Raw genomic sequence first — 16353 nt, 5'->3', positions numbered from 1 at the left:
CTTAAGGAAGGCTGTTCTATAATTTAGTTGTAATTGTGGTGTGGTCATGGGAGGAGGCGAGCACGTTTATCTACTCCACCATCTTAATGGGAAGTCCCCTCTGCCCTCTTTTCTAAGCACATTCTGGGTATCTACAAATGTCAGTAACTAGGAACTTTTCTCATTTGACTCTCAGTATATTCCACTGAATGGATAAGCTATAAGTTGCCAGTCCAACTGATGAATGCAAAGTGTTCTACTACCAATAATGCAGTGAACATCTTTTAATGTATACCCACAATTCAGTATATGTGCCACATTAGATAAAGATTTAGCTACAAGAGATTTCATTTATCCAGTAATTTTATTGTTTTGCTCAAACTGATAATGACCACTGTAAATAATTTCTTGAAAAGTTACAGAAAAATCACTCCAACTCTCTCTGAGGAAACCAGGTAGCACATTAATCAACATCCTTCCACATATTAGATCATAACAGGAAGGCCCTGACCTAGTTTTCTCATGAATGACATGTCATGACAGCTCTATATCATTTCTAAAAATTTATCGGGGTGACATTGGTTAATAACATAAATTTCAAGTGTCCAATTCTCTATCATCAGTATACTGCATTGTGTGCTCACCACTCAAAGTTTAGCCTCCTTCCATCACCATATATTTGACCCCCTTTATTCTGTCTATCCTCCCTCATCCCCCTCTGGTAACCACCATACTCTGTTGTGTCAGCGAGTTTTCTTGTTGTTGCTTTGTTTTCCACATGAGTGAAATCACGTGGCTCTTGTTCTTTTCCATCTGACTTATTTCGCTTAGCACGATACTCAAGATCCATCTGTGTTGCCATCCATGGCAACACTTCATCCTCCCTGTGGCTGAGTAGGATTCCACTGTATATATGTATCAAGTTGTCTTTATCCAGTCATCTATCAAAGGACACTTAGGTCATTTCCATGTCTTCGGTACTGAGAATAATGCTGCAGTGAACACAGAGGCACGTGTATCTTCATGAATAAATGTTGTCAAAATTAGGAGGTAGGTACCCAGAAGAGAGATTGCTGGGTCATATGGTAGCTCTATACTTAGTTTTTTGAGGAACCTTCATACTGTTTTCCATAGTGGCTGTACCAATTTACATCCCCACCAGCAGTGCATGAGGGTTCCTTTTTCTCCATATCCTCTCTAACATGTTACTTCTTGTCTTGATAATAACCATTCTAACAGGTGTGAGGTATCTCACATCTGTTTAGATCTGCATTTCTCTTATAGCTAGTGAAGTTCAGTATCTTTTCATATATTTTGACCATCTGTATGTCTTTTTGGGAAAAGTGTCTGTTCAGGTCTTCTGCCTATTTTTTAATTGGACTGGCCTTTTTGTTGTCGAGATGTATGAGTTCTTAATTTTGGATATTAGCCTCTTATTGGAGATATCATATGCAAATACACTTTCCCATTTGGTTGGCTGCCTTTTTGATTTGTTGATGGTTGCTTTTGCTATGCAGAAGCCTTTTAGTTTGATGTAGTCATATTATTTTTGCTTTTACTTACTTTGCCTTTGGGGTCGAATTCATAAAATTTTCTGAGACCAAGGTTTATAAGTTTAGTACATCTGTTTTCATCTATGTATTTTAGTTTTTCATGTCTTACACTTAAGTCTATAGTCCATTTATAGTTAATGTTTGTGTATGTTGTCAAATCACAGTCTAGTTTAATTCTTTTGCATGTAGCTTTCCAATTTTCCCAGCACAATTTGTGTGGTTTTTTTTTTTCCAGTTTAGCCCTTTAGTTCTGTCACTTTATATACTGTGGTACTCCCAGATTGGCTGCATATAGTTACATCCTCTTGACGTACTGTCCCCTTTATCATTATAAAGTGTTCATCTTTGTCTATTATTTTTTATGTCGACATCTATTGTCTCATAGAAGTATGGCTGCACCCACTTTTGTCTGAATGCCATTTGTTTGGAGTATCAGTTTCCACCTCATCGCTTTGAGTCTATCTGTCTTTGCAGCTGAGATGTTAATCCTGAAGGCAGCATATAGTTGGGTTTTGTTTTTTGATCCATCCCGCTACTTTGTGCCTTTTAATTGGTGAGTTCAGTCCACTTACATTTAGGGTGATTATTGATATATGAAGAGTTCCTATACCTATTTTATCCTTTGTCTTTTGGTAGCTCTGTGTCTCCATTGTTTCTTTTCCTTTGTGGTTCTGTGTTGTTTCAGTTTGGTGGTATTCTATGATTTTTCTTGTTTTCTCTTCGTTTTATGTTATGTCTCAGTTCCAGATTTTTGTGTGTGTGCGGTTAACATTCGGTTTATGCAAAAGAAAGTTTCATACATACAGTAGTCTCTTTTCTTCTGATTGCATTTTATCTCCATTCACTTGTGCAAGTTCAGTCGTTTTCCTGCCCCTTTTGTTGTCACAAATTATCCTTTTATGCTTGTGCACATTTCTAAGTTGCAGTAGCTACTGTCCTTTAAAAAAATATTTTTACCTCTTTTAACCTTTACACTGTATTTAAATGTTTAATATCCCATTCTTAACAAAGGTTGCGCTTTCCTGCTTCTGTGTTGGTCATCTTACTCATAGTTTGTATCCTTTCGTTTGCCTGTTTGTTTCAGGTATAGGAGCACCATTCAGCATTTTTTGTAATACTGGTCTTGCGATGGTCAATTCCCTGAGCTTCTCTGTATGTCTGGAAAAGCCTTTATTTCTGCTTCACATCTAAAAGACACATTTCCTGGATATATTATTCTTCGATGATTTCTCTCTCGCAATAATTTGAAGTATTTGGTTCTACTCTCTCCTAGCTCGCTGACTTTTCTGCTGAAAAAAAAAGTCCGCTGATAATCTCATGGGATTACCTTTATAGGTTACCATCGTCTTTTCCCTGGCTGCCTTGAGAATTCTTTGTTATTTTTTGAGTTTTAATATAATGTGCCTTGAAGATCTTTTTGGATTGACATAATTAGTTTCTTGGAAAGGGATCCAGTCATGGGTTTGGGAAGTTGTCACTGATTATTTGTTTGAGGAGGCTCTTGGTTCCCTTTCTCATGCTTTCTGCTGTACACCTTCTTATATCGGCACGTAGTGGTCTTTTCCAGTAGGTGGCGCTGAAGCGCAAGTTCTTTTCTCTTACCCGCCCTGCTGGACTTCCGAGGTCGCTGTGGGGCAGTGGAAAATGCCCCGGATTCCCCGAGGAGGTGGGTGTCCCTGTTATGACTCAGTCGCCTCAGCCTCGGGGAGCCACTCTGTTTGATTGGAAGTGGCGGGCTGTGGGGCCCCTGTGTGTCCCCAGTGCCACCTTCCTGCAGCCAGAAGCCAGGGGCAGGAGCCGGTTTGTCCAAGCCGACCGGCCGCCCCTTTGAGGCCTCGCAGCCACAGGTGGCGGAGGGGACGGCTCCGCTCTTGCTGGTGGGCTTGGGCACAGCGAGCGCAGGGCGCTGAGGCGGGTGTTGTCTTCACCCTGTCCAGTCCGCAGAGTGGGCCCCTCGGCACGGCTTTCCTGACCCTGGGCCCGTGCGTGCGGCCACCCAGGCCCTACCGGTTCCCCTGCCCTACTGACCTGCCCGTGGGGAATGGGCTGCACCCGGCCGCTGGCCCTGTGCACCCCATCCCGGCGCCGCTGCTCCTCAGTTGTGTCCGCCTTCAGACACCCACCGCGGGGATCTCTCAGGCGGGTTTGTGTGTTGGGCAGCTGTCCAGCTGTCCAACTTGTAACTTCAAGGGTGACCTGGAAGCCCCCTCAAGCCGCCATGCTGTTGACATCACTCTTGTCTATCATTTTTCATGGCTGTATATTTTTTGAAATATTTTGCTGATACTTATTTTCTATTTCTGAGTTCGGTATAAACATCTCTGTGGGCATTGTTTCTCGCCTTTTCTGTAGTCTCCTAGGCAAAACCTCCACTGCTAAGATTGCCAGGTCAAAGGAAGGGTATTTTGATATGTATTGACCAGCTAATGCTGTTCCCTTCTACCAAGAGACCTTGAACATGGAATGCTGTGTAAATTACAGGCCATCTGAATTGTTACATTTAATGAAATTTCAATCAGAATTAAACAGGTGACAAAATTAACGTCCTTGAAATCTGTCAAAGTCTCACCTCAAGAGGTCTGGATGGAGGAAGGACTATGCACAGAGGAGGCAATTTTACCTGAGCCTGCATGGACATAATGAGAAGAAACCAATTATTAACAACTCAAGTTTACTAAAACTTTATCATTAATAACTTTCAACACTTTCAAACAGTTTGAAATGAATTAGGGTTCAAATTTTCCAATCATATAAATTCAGTATGTTATTAGATTAAAAAAAACCCAGTACTTTTCAGTCTAAAATGCAAACTAATGATCGACTAAATATTACACTGTAAACACGGGTGATACTGTACAAAAAACTGGATGGGAGATGGGAGCCATTCATGAGTCTTGCCCAAATTTGTATTATTGTGGATGGCAGAATTACGTAATTTTCAGTACTTCAGTATTTCCTGAAACTAATCTTATTAAGGCTACTTGCAGGCTTCCTTTTGAGTATGTCGTTATGAATGTAAAGTAGGGAACTGACTAGAATTTTAAAATATTTGTCCTAATAAGAGGAGTTTTCTCCACTTTGTTTAGTAATCGCTAGGCACCTATTACAAGTCAAGCAGTTTTCAAGGTAGAGAGTGGCGAAAACTCCACTGCCTGTGTGGAGGTTACATAGTAGCTGATCTCGATTTTACCAATCATTACACTTTTGTCAAAGTCCTGTCCATAATCTTCACTTATAAGCCCTTTCTTCTGGGTAGACTCCAGTGAAATTTAAGATTCTTCTGTCGTGTTCATCTTGAGAATTGGGACATTCAAAACTCTGGTATAACCACTGACCGTATTTAGAAAACCAGTTTTCTTTCATGTAAAATCTGATGTTTATAAAGAAATTCACCTCCCGATTGAGTCCATAAAACAGTATTTGATAGAGCTTCTTTCCTGTGACGATCTCTTGAAGCTTCTGGGTTCTGAAGGAACTTACCAATGGCGGCAGACGTGAACTCTCTTTGCAGGATACGTCACACCTCACAGTTCTATAGATCCCCTCCGGAGTGGATTCTCTGGTGGTATACCAGATGTGACCTCTGGCTGAAGCCCTTACAGCACACATCACAAATGTAAGGCCGCTCTCCCGTGTGGACCCTCTGATGTGTGTGAAAATGTGAGGCCTGACTGAAGCCCTTTCCACACTGCTGACATGTATAGGGTTTCTCTCCGGTGTGGACCCTCTGATGAGCACTGAGTCCCGCACTCCAACTGAATTCTTTCCCACACTCCTCACATTTAAACGGTTTCTCGCCAGTATGAATTATCTGGTGGACTTGAAGATTTGACCTCTGGCTGAAGGCCTTACCACAGGTATCGCATTTATATGGTTTCTCTCCAGTGTGGACTCTCTGATGGGCTTGAAGATGCGAAGCTTGACTGAATCGCTTCTGACACGCATCACATTTGAATGGTTTTTCCCCAGTGTGAACACTCTGATGGGCCTGAAGGTTTGAGGCCTGACTGAAACCCTTACCACACTCCTCGCATTTATAGGGTTTCTCTCCCGTGTGGACTCTCTGATGGTTGTGAAGATTCAGGCTCCAATTGAAGCGCTTCCCACACACCTCACATTTGTATGGTTTTTCTCCAGTGTGGACTCTCTGATGGGCTTGAAAATATGAACTCTGACTGAAGCCTTTACCACACACATTGCATCGAAACGGTTTCTCTCCCGTGTGAACCCTCTGATGGCTCTGGAAACTCGAAGCTGAGCTAAAACCCTTACCACACTCTTCACATTTATACGGTTTCTCTCCCGTGTGGACTCGTTGATGACTATGAAGATTAAAGCTCAAACTAAAGCATTTGCCACACTCATCACATTTGTACGGTTTCTCTTCAGTGTGGACCCTCTGATGAGTATGAAGATTTGAGCTACAACTAAAGCGCTTACCACAATCTGTACATTTATATGGTTTCTCTCCAGTGTGAATTCTTTCATGGGCCTGAAGGTGGGATCGCTGAGTGAAGCCTTTCCCACATATCTCACATTTATAAGGTTTCTCTCCAGTGTGAACTCTGCAGTGAATATTAAGATCTGTGCTACGACTGAAGCCCTTCCCACAGCTTTCACATCTATAGGGTTTCTCTCCTGTGTGAATGGGCAAGTGAGCATAAAGGTGCGAGGTCTGGTTAAAGCTCTTACCACACTCGAGGCATGAGTAGGGTTTCTCCCCCGTGTGGACCCTCTGATGAGTCTGCAGGTTCGAGCTCTGACTGAAACCCTTGCCACACTCATGACACCAATAGCGTTTTTTCCCCGCACGAGTACCTTGTTGAATGGAGATGGTTGAGCTATAACCGGGCTCCTTCTCATGTGTACTGTATGTTAGGGACCTCTTTCCCAGGTGTACCTGCTGATGAACTTGAAGGCCGTGGCCATCGGTGAATGCCTTTTCGAATTCATCACACTGGTAGGTCTGCTGTCCTGTGGGGATTATACTGAGCTGGGCAAGAGGGGACACCTCCGAGACGTCTTCACTGCAGTTGCTGTGAGCTCTCTCTCTCTCGTGTACTGTAGCATCATCGTGGTGGCGTGAAATACAACTGAAAATGTCAACACATGGAGCAAATATACATAACTTGTTTTTCACTGGTGTCTGCTCACACCTCTGATAATTCTGTGTCTCATTTAGACATATTTTACTCCAAGAATTTCGAGCTCCCGCAGTTGGAAATACTTGGTTTTCATCACTATTGGAACGATCCCGGGTCAGATTCATCACACGGCTGCCTTCCGCGTGAGCCTGAGCGGCTGCTCCTGCTCCCAGCGGGCAGGGGGCGCCACGCTGTTGATTATGTATCACGGAGTCTTGACTTTTGCTTAATTTACTCACAACGTGTCTCTTGATTTGCCAGCACGAAAGCTCTCCCAATGAAAGGCACCTTACTCCTGCTTCGTGAAGAGTCTCCATCTCATTTTCATTCCCGCCTGAAAGGAAAAAGAGTATAGAGAGGGGAGAGATTTTGGTCTGCGCAAAGGGGTGCGCGGGGGCTCTCCGATCTTTTTTTTCTCCTGTGGACATTTTAAAACACAACACAACGCGCACAAATTTTAGAGTCTAGAATATATATATATGAGTTCTGAAAACAGTCAAACATCTACAGCAACCAAGAGAGCACATCCGATTAAGAAAAAGCCACATTCAAAACGTATGAGATTTGGGATCAGCGCGGATGGAGGGGATAAGTTCTTCTCAGGTCTTTTCTCAGCATGCGTTGCCTGGGGCTGTGTGAATGCTTTTTTTCCATTCCCCACTATACAAATGCTTTTATATATTTCATCGTTTTTACTTGTGTTATACAGTATGGTCTAAAGGATGTAGCAGCCTATCTATCTCCCAATTCCCTACCTCACACTGGATAGAGCAGAGTACACCTTCCTTGCAATATGTAACCTGCCGTGGGGATGCCGAAGGAGCCTGTTCTCTGCTTCGCCTGACTCGGAGACAGGATGGGGAAAAGCAGTGGAAAGCGGCAGTACACAGTGTTGGAAGGTCCAGTGGGACTACAGCTACGCCAAAGCCTGGAGGAAGAGATTACACGTGAAGGAATGCACTAGAACATCTAAGTTCAAGAAGGGCCAGGGTGGCACTTTTTGGGAGATGAAGAGATTTAAAGGCATCTGTGTAGGAGAGAAATTGAAAAAGCCCAGGAAAGACATTAGTTCAGAAAAACACGTGAGAAGACCCTAAGCCCTCGCCCCGGCCAGACCCCAAGGCTCAGAAAACACCTTGCACATTAGTCTTTCCTGGACGAGAGCTAGACTACAAATGCTTTTCCTCAAACACTCCATCTTCAACGAAAACAAACAAAAAACCTAAAGGAAAATGTAGCCTATTCAGAGGAAGAAAATAGAGGAAGCAAACCATCCATGAGGAAACAGGTATCAGAGTAGCAAAGACTTTAAGACATGTTCAAGGAGCTAAAGGACAGAGACGTAAGCAAGATGGCAGAGCAGGCAGCGCCAGTCCTTCCTTCCACACAGGAACAGCAGATAACCAACAGCACACGGGGAAAAATTGTTTTGAAAACTTTAAAAAACCAGTTCAGAAGCTGCAACAACCCAGAGAACATCTAACCAAAAAAACCTGAACTCAAAATTGTGTAATGAAGGTCTCCCTCGATGCAGAGACAGAGGCGGCTGTTTTTTTCAAATGCTTAATTTTCAATAAAGATGAGAAGGCATTTAAAAAGCAAGAAAACATAACCCCGTCAAAGGATGAAAATAAATCTCTAAAAGTCAACCCTAAAGAAACAAGACTCTTAACTACCTTGAAAAAAAGTTTTAGCAATATTTTAAATATGCTTAATGAGCCAAAGAATACTGAAAGACATCTAAATGAAATCAGGAAATAAGAGGAACAAAATGAGAATATCAACAACGAAACTAAAATTATAAAAATTTTTCTGAAGCTGGAAAATACAAAAGAATGGAAAACTTCTTTAGAATCGTTTAACAGCAAACTAGAACAGGCAGAAGAATCAGTGAACTTGAAGTAAGGTCACTTAAAACTACCAATTATGAGGAGCAAAAAGAAGTGAACAGGTAAGGGGCGTATGGGGACATCATCAAGTGGACCAAGGGACAAATGGGAGGCCCAGAGGAGAAGAAAGAGACAGAGAGAACTAATTTGAAGAAATGCTAGCTGAAACTTCCAAGATTCGAGGCAATAACAATACAAGAAGCTCAAAAAACTTCAACGGCAAAATAAGCCCAAAGACCCACATCAAAACACATTCTAACAAAACTGTCAAGTCAAAGAGAATCTTGAAAGCAGCAAGAGAAAGTCAACTTGTTATGTGCAGTAGCTCCTCTGTGAGATTACAAGCGCTTTTCTCAACACAGACCTTGCAGGACAGAAGGCAGTGGGATGGCATCTGCAAATTACTGAAGGAGAAAAAGACTCAACCAACACTATTTTCCAGCAAAACTATCCTTCAAAAACATGCGAGTCCTCCACCATCACCCAACCACCCATTCCCAGAATTAAAAAAAAAAAAAATGTGGGAGAAATTGAGACATTCTAAGATAAAACCTGAGGGAGTTCATTACCATTAGATTTGACCTACGAAAAAATGATAAAGGGAATCCTTCCATTTCAAATGAAAGACTATTAGACAATAACTCAAAAACTTCCCTTCAGGGAAGTGAGTCACATTATAGTTGAGTAAAAGGAGTCCAAAGAGAGTAAGTAACAGCCTGATCTGGTTTGGGGACAAGTGCACGTTCTTTCCACTCCGCCATGCTTAATTTATATACTAAGAGATCATGAACAGTTTCTCACCAAATAATTATGACTTAATCTTTTCCCAGTTCAGGGTCATCATCAGTCTAAGCCCACTCGTGCTGACCTAAAAGGGTGTGGAGAAACTGGTGAGAACGTAAAATGATGCAGCCACCGTGAAAACAATACAAAGATGCTGCAAAAAACAAAAAAATAAAACAAAAAGGAGACGGACCATAGCATCCAGCAATTCCACTTCTGGGTACGTACTGAAAATAAATGAAAACAGAGCATCAAAGGTATCCGTACACCCATGTTCTTGGCAGCATTACTCACAGAGGCCAAAAGGTGGCAGCAACCCGAGTGTCCATCAGTGGACGAATGGAGACATACATGCGGTATTTACACGCAATGGAATATAGCCTCAAAGAGAAGCAAATTCTAACACTTGCTACGAAATGGATGACCCTTAAGGACATTATGTTAAGTGAAATAAGCCAGTCTCGAAAGATAAATACTGTATGCTTCCACTCATGAGGTTACTTAGTCAAATTCATAGAAAATAGAATTCTGGTTGCCCGGGGCTGGGCGTGGGGGCCAGTAGTTAGTGTTCATTATTAAGTACAGAGTATTAGTCTGGGCAAATGAAAACGTAGAGATGGATGGTGGTGATGTCTGCATGACAATTTTAATGCGCTTGATGAGACTGAAGTGTACGTCTAAAGTTTTGTGTTATATATACATTTTACCCCATTAAAAAAATTAAGGACAAATGAATCCTTTGTTCAAATATTTCAAAATTTCACACAGTCCTCAGTTTTAGGCTTTAGAACATAAATCTTTCAATTTCACTTATGCTGGGTTTTCTTTTGTTTCATGTGCCCGTGGAAATAGGTGCTGGTTTCCTAGGCGCTAAGCATTGATGCGACTCACCGAGAACTACAGGTCTAAGAATAGACTATGAGACAGGAATCAGCCAGGTGCAGAGCAACGTAAACACATCCCAGGTTCTCAAAAGGGAGAAACTGACTTCCCTGCCAATACAAATAGTAAGTTAAAAGTATTCTCTTCTTCGCTACGGCTACTGAATCCTAAGCAGCATCTACATAAATCAGGCTAAATACAGGCTTCGATTACAGGGCCTCGCTGTCCAACCTGCACACCGGAAATGTGTTCAGAACAACAGAACTGTAAGGAGAAACGGACATGTCCACCATTATACTTGGAGATTTCGCCAATAACTAGCAAGACAAGTAGAAAGTGAGTGAAGGTACAGAAGATCTGAACAATACTATCAACCAACTCTGACACCTGGCCTAAAGGAATAGTGTCACCCAACGGCAGAAAACATTCCTTCAGGTGCACATGGAATATAACGCCAAACACCATTTTTGGGTCATGAAACAAGTTGTAATAAATGCAGTAAGATTCAAGTCATACAAGGTATGTTGTAACCACAACTGAATTCAATCAGAAATTAACAACGCAAAGATCTGAAAAATCCCAAGTGTTCAGAAAAATAACACTACTAACTAAACTGCATCAAAACACAAGAGACAATATAAAGGGTATTTTGAGCTGAATGATAATGAAAACATCAATTTGTGACATCTACCACAACAGTACTTAGAGGAAAAGAACAAAGGTCTTCAAGAAATGAGAAAAACAAGCAAATTAAACCCAAAGTAAGCAAAATAGATATACACACACAGTCACACGTTACTTACTGATGGGGATATGTTCTGAAGAACGCGCTGGCAGGTGATTCTGCCATCGCGTGAACCCCACGGAGTGCAGTTACACATGCCAGCCGGCCTCGCCCACTGCGCACCGGGCCGTGTGGGGGGGCCTCGCTGCTGCTAGGCTCTGCACCTGTACAGCGTGCTACTGTTACTGAACTGAACCCTGCCGGCAATCGTAACAGCGGTTAAGTATCTGTGTATCTAAACATATCAAAACACGAAAAAGGTACAGTAAAAATTTGGTGTGAAAGATAAAGTGTGTGTGTGCATTGTGGGGGCTGAAGGAGGGCTGTGGGAGGGAGAGCGGAGGTCAGGAAGAGGGAGAGAGGGAAAGAGACCCAGAGAGAAATCTTGAGACAAGAAATAATCAAAGGGAGAGGGGGAGAGTGAGGGAGGGAGGGAGGCAAACAAAATGGAACTGAGAGGAAAGGGAGAAACCAAGCGAAAGGAAATGAACTGTGGCTGCACCTGTAGGGACTGGCTGGAGGTGGGGGGCTCCCCTTCTTTCCAGCCCTCTCCCCTTACTCCCTCAATTCTGGGCCCAGTTTCTGGCCTGTGCAGGGTAGATGGATGGCATGGTGAGCCAGCCTCCTTGTCTACTTAAACCACCCAGAGCTAGCAATAAATTCAACATCTTAGTAGGGTCCAGCCTTTTCGTTCAACAAACATTTTGCTTATAACCCATTCTAATCTTAGGGGATTACTTGTCATATAACCAAAAAGTCATTATGTAGCACATGATTCTCTCTCTTTCTATACACACATACCAGCAAAAATCAATGAATGAAATAGAAAGTCAAAAAAAGCAAAAGTTAATTCTTTGAAAAAGAAAAATGATAAACTTCTAGCATTCATAAAAAAAAAAAAAGTTAAAATATTGGGAATGAAGGGTGATGACTTTACTACAGATTGCACATATATTAAAAACATAATGAGACCTGGCCCCAAATAGCCAAAGCCATCTTAAGAAGAACAAAGCTGGAGGCATCATACTTCCTGATTTCAAACTGTATTACAAAGCTATAGTAATCAAAACAGTATGGTATTAGCATAAAAACAAACACAAAGATCAATGGATCTGAATGGAGCCCAGAAATAAACCCGTGCATACATGATCAATTAAATTATGACAAATAAGCCAAGAATATACAATGGGGAAGGGCAGTCTTCAATAAATGTTGTTGGGAAAACTGGACAGATAATGAAACTGGACCATTATTCTACACCATAGACAAAAAGTAACTCAAAGACTTGGATGTAAAGACTAGAAGCCATAAAACTCCCAGAAGAAAACGAAGGTGGCAAGCTCCTTGACACTGTTCTTGGCAATGATTTTTTTTTGATTTGACACCAAAAGAAAAGGTATTGAAAAATAAAATAAATGAGACTATATACCAAAAAAGCTTCTGCACAGAAAAGGAAACCGTAAACAATATGAAAGGGCGCTCTAGTGTTGGGGAGAAATTACTTGCAAATTATATATCTGATAAGGCATTAGTATCCAAAATACATACAGAACTCATATAACTTTAGCAAAAAACCGCAAACGATCCAAATAAAAAATGAGCAGAGGACATGAACATTTTTCCAAAGATACAGATGGTCAACATGTACATGAAAAGATGCTCAATCTCATTAATCATCAGGGAAATGCAAATCAAAACCATAATGAAAAATCGCATCATACCTGTTAGAATGACTAGCATCGAAAAGACGAGACAATAACTGCTAGCAAGAACGTGGAGAAAAGGGAACGCTCGTGCAGTTGGTGGGATTATAAACTGGTAGAGCTACCATGGAAAACAGTATGGAGGGTCCTTAAAAAAATTTAGGAAAACTAGTGTAGGATCCAGTAATTCCACTTCCGGGTATTTGTCCAAAGGAAACAAAATCATTTCCGAGACACATCTGTACCTCCACGTTCACTGCAGGATTATTTATAATAACTGGGACAACGCAGAACAACGTATTAAGGAACAACCTGTCTGTCCATCAGTGGATAAACGAACAAAGACTGTATTAAATATATAATGGAATTTATATTATAGACACATGGTTTTATTATAACATGGAATACTATTTAGGCATAAAACAGATGGAAATCTAGCCCTTTGTGACAAGACGGCTGGACCCTAAAGGTCATTATGCTAAATGAAGTAAGTCAGACAGAGAAAGACAAATACTTTTTGATCCTCACTTATATGTAGAATCCTAAAAAAGAAACAGAAAAAGAGATCCGGGGCCGGGGGAGGATACCGAATAAATAAGCACGATGCAGTGACTACAGTCGACACTGCTATATGGCATGTCTGAAAGTTGCTAAGAGAGTAAATCCTAAGACTTCTCATGGAAGAAAAGTTCTTTTGTACCCACAAAAGGTGATCAGTTTCGACTAGTGGTGATCACTTTGTAACGTATGTAAGTCAAGTCATTATGACGTGCTCCTTAGACTTTTACAATGCTGTATGCCAACTGTATTTCAAAATTAAAAAAGGAATAAAAGAGGGAACACCAGTGCAAATCCTATGAACATGAAAAGAATAAATGTTTACTGTGAACAACTTCATGCCCACAAATTTAATAATCTAGATGAAATGGACCAAATCCTCGAAAGATACAATCTGCCGAAACTCATACAAGAAACAGACAACCTGAAGAGGCCTATAACTATTAAAGTTGAATCAATAACTTTTTAAAACAGCACCAGGCCTAGATGGGTTCACTGGTGAATTATACCAAACATTTAAGACGTAATTATACAAATTCTCTACAATATCTTTTAGAAGCAGAGGGAATACTTCCTAACCAATTCTGTGAGGCCAGCATGACCCTAATACCAAAACCAGACGTGACATTACAAGAAAACTACAGATCAATATCTTTCATGAGTATAGATGTAAAAATTACCAAAAAATACCAGCAAATCAAATCCAACAATGAATAAAAAGAATCATGCGCCATGACCAAGTGGTATTTATCCCAGGTATGCAAGACTGGTTCAACACTGGAAAATCAATTAATGTATCCATCACAAGAATAAACTAAATAAGAAAACTCACACAATCCTATCAACAAAAAAAATCATTTAACACTGATTTGTGATTAAAAAAAAAAAAAACCTCAGCAAACGAGGAATATAGGGGCATGTCTTCAACTTGTTTAAGGACATCTACAAAACCAACAGCCAACATACTTAATGGTGAGAAATTCAATAGCTTCCCTTACCACTCCTTACAATATCATACTAGAAGGCCCAGCTAATGCCAACAGACGAGGAAAGTCAGTAGAATGGGTACAAATTGGGGAGGAAGAAATAAATTGTCATTGTTCACAAAGGACATGACTATCTTTGTAGACAATTCCGAAGAATCAACAACAAAATCCCTGGAACTAATAAATAAAATTACAGCAGGGTTGCAGAACATAAGGTTAACGTACGAAAGTCTACTGCTTTCCTGTATGCAAGAGACAGATAAGAGGAATTTGAAATTAAAACCACGTTAACATTTACATTAGCAACCCCTAAAATGAAATACTTAGGTATGACGCTAACAGAATACGTACATGATCTACATGAGACAAATTGCAAAACTCTGATGAATAAAATCAAAGTCCTAAAGATGGAGAGAGATCCTATGCTCGTGGATAGGAAGACTCGTTACTGTCAGTCCTTCCCATTTTGATCTTTAGGTTAATTGCAATCCCAAGCAAACTTCCAGCAAGGTAGCTGGTGGATATTGACAAACATATTCTAAAGTTTATATGGAGAGGCAAAGACCCATAACAGCCAAGATAATATTGAAGAACTTGGAGGACTGACATGAACCAAGTTCTAGATTACTGTGATGCTGCAGTATTCAAGACAGTGTAGAGCTGGCCAAAGCAGAGACAAACAGACCAATGGAACGGAACAAAGAGCTGGGAAACAGACCCATGCGAATATAATCAGCTGACCTCTGACAATGGAGCAAAGATGGTCTTAGCAACAAATGGTGCTAGAATCTTGACAGGACATCCATGTGCAAAAAAAAAAAAAAAAAAAAAATCTTCACATACACCTTAAACCCTTCACAAACATTAACCTAAAAGAGATCACAGACCTTAAACACAAAACTATCGAACTCTCAATTAAAAACTTCTGCTCTGTGAAAGACACTGTGAAGAGAACGAGAAGACAAGTCAGACCGAGAGAAAGCATCTATGAAAGCATCTAAAGGACTGTGATCCAAGACTCACACAAAAAACTCTTAAAACAGTAACGAAACAACCCGATTAAAAAATAAGCAAAGGACCTGACCAGACGCTTCGCCAAAGAAGGTATACAGACAGCAAACAGGTATATGAAGAAATGTTCAACATCATGTCATTAGTGAATTGCAAATTAAAACAAGATACCACTATATACCAACTGAAATGGCCAAAATCCAAAACAGTGACACCACCAGATGCTGGTGAGGATGTGGAGCTACGGGAACTCTCATTCACTGCTGGAGGGAATGCAAAATGGTACAGCCACTGGAAGAGTTTGGTAGTTGCTTACAAAACTACAAAGCTAAATAGATATACTGTTACCATACTATCTGACAATTGTGCTCCTTGGTGTTTACCCAAATGAGATGAAAATTTATGCCCCCACGAAAATCATCACATGGATGTTTACAGTAGCTTTATTCATAACTGCCTTTATTCAACTTGGAGGCAACCAAGATGAATGGGTAAACTGTGGTACATCTAGGCAGTGGACTATTATTAGTGCTAAAAAGAAATGAGCCATCAAGCTATGAAAAGAAAAGAAGGAAATATAAATGCACATTACTAAGTGTAAGAAGCCAATCTAAAAGGCTACATACTGTATGATTCCAATCATATGACATTCTGGAAAAGGCAAATCTACAGAGTCAGAAAGACCAGTGGTTGTTAGGGGCGGGGAGAGACTGACAGGTAGAACACAGAGGATTTTTAGGGCAGGCCACCTATTCTGTATGATGTCATTACCGTCTAAAGCCATAGGAGGCACAAGACCAGGAGTGAACCCTAACGTAAACTGTGGACTCTGGGTGATAATGACGTGTCAATATAGTTTCGTCAGTTACAACAAATGTACCACTCCAGTACGGGATGCTGGGATGTTAGCAGTGGGGGGGCTGTGTGTGTGTGGGAACTCTGCATTTTCTGCTCGGTTTTGCTGGGAATCTAAAAGTGCTGTGAAAAACAAAATCTATTTAAAAACTACACACACACATACACACACCACCCCCCAAAAAAGTAATAAAAATAACATACACTAACTACATGATCCAACCAA

General features: G+C 40.9%; 1 protein-coding gene across 18 annotated transcripts in view; it reads right to left on the bottom strand.

Moving 5' to 3' along the window:
• Positions 1-324: 324 nt before the first annotated feature.
• Positions 325-16353, bottom strand: part of ZNF235 (zinc finger protein 235) — a 32615-nt gene continuing 16586 nt past the window's right edge. For 16 of the 18 annotated variants that reach the window (XM_023535278.1, XM_023535282.1, XM_011367992.2 and 13 more), the window contains one exon: positions 325-7010. In XM_023535278.1, the coding sequence (XP_023391046.1) occupies positions 5065-7010 (1946 nt within the window). In that variant the 3' untranslated portion in view covers positions 325-5064. Of the gene's footprint in view, positions 7011-7431; positions 7639-9366; positions 9434-16353 lie in introns of those variants that run through there. The other 2 variants (XM_011367998.2, XM_023535289.1) reach the window with 2 other exon arrangements.

The sequence above is a fragment of the Pteropus vampyrus genome, unplaced genomic scaffold, assembly GCF_000151845.1.
Source record: "Pteropus vampyrus isolate Shadow unplaced genomic scaffold, Pvam_2.0 Scaffold138, whole genome shotgun sequence".
NCBI lineage: Eukaryota > Metazoa > Chordata > Mammalia > Chiroptera > Pteropodidae > Pteropus > Pteropus vampyrus.
The sequence above is the reverse complement of the archived record's forward strand: the minus strand, read 5'-3'. Positions and strand labels throughout refer to the sequence as shown.